The sequence below is a fragment of the Echinops telfairi genome, unplaced genomic scaffold (assembly GCF_000313985.2).
Source record: "Echinops telfairi isolate 266 unplaced genomic scaffold, ASM31398v2 ScPeMD7_26;HRSCAF=91, whole genome shotgun sequence".
In the NCBI taxonomy this organism is placed as follows: Eukaryota; Metazoa; Chordata; class Mammalia; order Afrosoricida; family Tenrecidae; genus Echinops; species Echinops telfairi.
Window position 1 is genome coordinate 5,787,292 of NW_022103923.1, and position 5,097 is coordinate 5,792,388.

The 5,097-nt window shown below is 38.5% G+C and overlaps 1 protein-coding gene and 1 non-coding gene across 10 annotated transcripts in view; both read right to left on the reverse strand.

The window, feature by feature from the left end:
• CASK (calcium/calmodulin dependent serine protein kinase) overlaps positions 1 to 5,097 on the reverse strand; it is a 512,028-nt gene that overhangs the window by 99,195 nt on the left and 407,736 nt on the right. For all 9 annotated transcript variants that reach the window (XM_004714576.3, XM_045289402.1, XM_045289401.1 and 6 more), the window contains exon 9: positions 2,502 to 2,585. In XM_004714576.3, coding sequence (XP_004714633.1) covers positions 2,502 to 2,585 — 84 coding nt within the window. The remainder of the gene's footprint in view (positions 1 to 2,501; positions 2,586 to 5,097) is intronic.
• Positions 3,711 to 3,874, reverse strand: LOC115869454. The gene has a single exon (XR_004046195.1). It is a non-coding gene; the product is annotated as a U1 spliceosomal RNA (small nuclear RNA).

The following is a 5,097-nucleotide window of genomic DNA, read 5'->3' on the forward strand; positions in this document are numbered from 1 at the left end:
CAAGTTTAAAGAACTTGTTCAAATTTGTTGTTAGGTGCTGTTGAGTAGATTTCAATTCGCAGCAATTCCCAGGGACAGAATAGAACTGCTCCACAGGGTGTTCTAGGCTGTAATCTTTAAAGGAGCAGATCACCAATCAGGCCTTTCTCCTGTGGAGCTTCTGCATAGGTTCAAACCATCAACGTTTGAGTGAGGGGCAGCATGCAGCCGGCTTAGCCATTGTGCTACAGGGTTCCTTTTTGTTTAAAGTTACACAGTCATTAAGTTTTCGAACCAGGATCTATCAAAGGCCATCTAGCTCTAGGGCCCACTCTTTCCCCATTTGCTGAATTCTCTCACTTTGTTTTTTGGCAGATAATAAAAATGCCCCACCTTTGACCAAGTAACAAAAGCAATTCCCCACAGTTTCTCTTTACTTCCATTTAATCACTTCAGAGGGAGTAAAACATATTTGAAGAGCTTAAAGATAGTGTCTGAGTAGAAGTATGGGCACTTAGCTGACCATTTATGACCATGATATTTGTGGTATGATGGGTTCTGAAATCCAGGAACATTGCAAACCTTGTTCTAGAAGCTTGCAGAGGCGAATTCGTTCTTTGAGAAGGAGAGGTGTAATGTGCTTTCCCTAGGGTGGCTAAATCTCTCAAAGGAATACTGCTTTACCAGAAGCTGGGAAAAAAAACTCCCTAAAATGATGACCTTGCTGATGGTCCTAATTCTAGGTTGTTTTCGTGGGTCTTGAAACTTTAAATAACCATGCAGCAGGATGTGGTAAATCCACATGATTTCTCTTTGCTATCACAGCATGGCCCTGTCCAAATGAATCTTAGTCACCACTTTGGCTAGTTTGGGCCCAAGTCTGACCTTCTGATCCTGGGCGAAGTACAGAATGCGTTTCTTGTAACAGGGTAAACCCTATCCTGGCAAAAGGCCTTCACTTGGGCAATGAAATCTTTTACCTAGCTGGTATAATGTCACACCGGGCCAAAGAAGGATTCGAATTTAAAAGCCTAGGAAAGAGCTGAGAAAGAATATAATATATTCCCTTTTTGGGGGAAACTAACTTAAAAAATTTTCTTTCTTATGCTACACTGGTTCAGATGTTTATCAGAGAAATTAGAGTCTTGGGAAACTTCTTTGGGTCCCATAAGCCAATAATGGCATATAACTAATACTGTATTTTTGCCAGAGATTTTTAAAACCAATAGAGAAGAGCTAGTTTGAAATCCTGACTATAAAAATCATTAAGGGGACCAGGGACCATCAGCATCAGTAATGAAGACATATTAAAATTTCCCTTGGTCTATGAGAGCACTGTCTAATTGAATCTTCTACAATGATGGCAATGTCCTATTATCTGTGCTGTACAATAAAGCAGTCACTAGCCACATATTATTAGTGCAAGCACTTGAAATGTGTCAGTTGTAACTGAAGAACAGACCTTTTAATTTCATTTAAATGAATGTAAGTTTAAATAGCTACATGTAGCTTTATAAGACTATTATTGTGGCCTAGATAGTTTCCCTCAAATTTACATAAACCTTCTTATAAATCTGGAGTTGCATATAGTCATTCACAAAATTTCAGAGGCTAAATAACAAATTCTTAACAATTTTGTAATTTATGACTCAGGTCAAAATGCCTTTATAAAAGCTTGACAGTTGGCAATAGTCATGTAAGGAGAAGTACTATCCACTCAATCATTTTGGAGGACGTAACTTTTTTGGACAGTAATAAAAAGGAGTCAAATGTAAGTTAATGTAAAAAAGATTTTCTCTGTTACCTAGGGGAGGAATGCTGCTCGATAGCATTCTTTCCCAGTATTAAAAAGACTCCATTATTTTAATGAAGGGTCTTTTTCAGTACCCTTCAAGGTCAAAAGAACTCCCCACAAGGGGTAATTGCCATGTCTCCATTTCTTTTATTTTGGGGAGGGAGGAGGCTGCAGTCCCTCTGGGAGAGATAATAGGAAGAGGGAGAAAAGTTCCTAGGAAGAAAAGAAGGTAAGAAAAGTGCTCTTAAAATATTGTTAAAGCAGATGAAGGTAGTGAGAATTATGTACTGCTTTGCAATTGGTTGTTCAATCCTAGTTCCTATGCTAATTTGTTATTATTTTCATTGAACTAAACAATTTTGATAAGTAGAAGATTAATCATATTTTAGATTAGCGTTTTAACTCTTTCCTAACAGATATCATTACTTTAAAAATACTAGTTTACCAGTATCATTCCTTATTGTTGAATATGAACCTAAGCCATATCTTCACATACTTAAATACTTAAGACATGCAATGTGAAGCCATATTTAGATATTATCTAAAAGAATTAAAAACAACAACAACCAATGTTATATTGAAATGGTGTTAATTTTTGGAAATGAGAGTTTATAACTTTAAGGAAAACAATGGGCAACTCAGGGAAATATTTATGGGCAATCAAACAGAATAAAAACATGATTATCACCTCTAGTTGTCTGGATTTTTGTAAATTTCTTTAATTTACCTTTAGTTTCCTCCTTGCATTGAATTTCCTCAGTTGCTCTACTGTTTCTGGAAGATGAATTTTGTAGGCATAACGATCTCGCTCCTAAAAATAAGAAAGATAATTAACATATATAGCCAGTTAAAGAAGTGACCCTTGATCTAAAACAAACAATAAAATCCAAAGTCTTAAATGTAAAGCTTATATTTAATTCTAGGAAAACAGAGATTTTCTTCCATAAACATTCTCAAATGAGGCTCTAATATTCATATCTGACAGTACAATTATAATTGGTTTACGATACAATCGAAAGATGAAATATTAGGTCATGTAAGCTTCATATATAGATACATGGCTAATATAATTGCTCCTAATTATTATGAAGGCATGATGTTACCTTTGACGTGACCTTACCAAGTAGAAAAAGTGCTCGAAAAATTAACACTTGAAAAATTAACTCCACAATTGACTCAGTGTTCTGTGTTGTCAGGAAAAACTGGACTACACAAATCAGAGTTTGCTACAGAAACAGCTTTTCTGGGGCATCAAATTCACCCACTTTCCCTATGCAGGACCCCTTTCAATCTCTGGTGGCTGGTCGTTCTGTTTGACCTCCCCCAGTAGGAGCTTACTAGTTAATGGCAGCCCATCCCAATTTTAAGAAAGTCTACATTTAAAAAAATCTATGGTCCAAATCCAGTTTGTTTGGATTAACTCTGTCTTCTGGGGACAGCACAGAATAAAAATACTACCCTTTTCCCATATAAAAACCTTTCAAGAGTAAAGAGGGAAATCATGTTTCTACTAAATCTTCTCAGAAATCATGTTTCCAATGGCCTCGACTCTTCTTCATGTGTACTTACAAACCTCTTGTCATACTTCTTATTCCCTTTGATTCTGTTCCAATTTGTCAATGCCCTTTGAAGATTGATATGCTATATGTATTTACTCATTTCATAAATATCATGTGCCAGGCATTGTTTTATGCATGTGGAATTTACAGTAAACAAAAATGACAAATATTCTTGCCATTGAATAGCTTAATTACAGTGGGAGAAGATGAGAAATGATAAAAAATGAAATAGGTACATGATTTAATATGTTAAAAGTGCTACGGAAATAAAGCCAAAAGTAAAGCAGGGTAAGAAAGACAGTTTACAATGTAAACCAGAGTGGTCAAGTTGGGCCCCCTGGGGAAGAGGACATCTCTCTCTCTCTCTCTTTTTTAATCATGGGAGAGCACGAACACAGTCCCCCACTACCACAAATTATGCAGCTGAGTTTCCCACATTTGGGGCAATCACAGGGGTCAGCACACCCGGAGTGCAATGGATAAGCCTCGCCCTGGGAAAACCACCTTCTTGATCATGGTATCTCCCTTGCCAGGTAAGTATAAGAGAACATCTCAAAGAGAGGTAAAGAAATGGTCTTGGCAAAGAGAACAATTAATGCAAGGGCTCAAAGGCAGGAGTGTACCTGGAATTTCTGGAATGTCAGGCTGGAGTGCTCTGACCTAGAGGGGAGAGTAGTAGTGGATCAGATCACAGATGGGAATGGGGCAGGTCATAAAGGACCTTTGTATTTATTCTGAGCAGGTGAGGGAGCCCACTGGAAGATTCTGACCTGGAGTGGTATGACCTGGTTTAACTTTAAAGGAACATTGGCTATCGTGTTGGTAGTAGATGGTAACAGAGAGAGAGAGAGAACGAATTAAGAGGCTATTGCACAGTGGATGGAACTAAATGGCAGCAATGAAAAGGACGAAAGGCAGCCGGCCCCTGGTTGATTCCAATTTGGGGCCACTGTATTAAGCTGCAAAGAAGATTCATGAATAAGTGTTTGAATGAACACATGGTTTTATTTTTCTTAGGTATTTACTTAGGAGTAGAATAGATGGGTCACGTGACATAAGTATGTTTAATATTTATAAATTTGCCAAATTATTTTCCAAAGAGGTTGCAATATATTTTTTAATCATTTTATTGGGGGCTCGTACAATTCTTATCACAATCCATAGATACATCCGTTGCGTCAAGCACATATGTACATTTGTTGCCATCATCATTCTCAAAACATTTGCCTTCTACTTGAGCCCTTAATATTGGCTGCTGATTTCCCTCCTCCCTCCCCCCTACCTCATGAACCCTTCATAATTAATAAATTATTATTGTTTTGTCATATGTTACACTGTCCGATGTCTCCCCCCGCCCCCACCCTCTTCTCTGTTGTCCATCCCCCAGGGAGGAGGCTATATGTAGATTCTTATCATCGGTTCCCCCTTTCCACTCCACATTCCCTTCACCCTCCAGGCCTCGCCCCTTTCACCACTGGTCGTGAAGGGGTCATCTGTCCCTGATTCCCTGTGTTTCCACTTGCTATCTGTACCAGTGTACATCCTCTGGTCTAGTCAAATTTGTAAGGTAGAATTGGGATCATGATAGTGGCGGGGAGAAAGCATTTAAGAAGTAGGGGAAAGTTGTATGTTTCATCATTGCTACCCTGCACCCTGACTGGCTCAGCTCCTCCCTGAAAACCTTCAGTAAGGGTGTGTCCAGTTGCCTACAGATGGGCTTTGGGTCTCCACTCTGCACTCACCCTCATTTCCAATGGTATGATT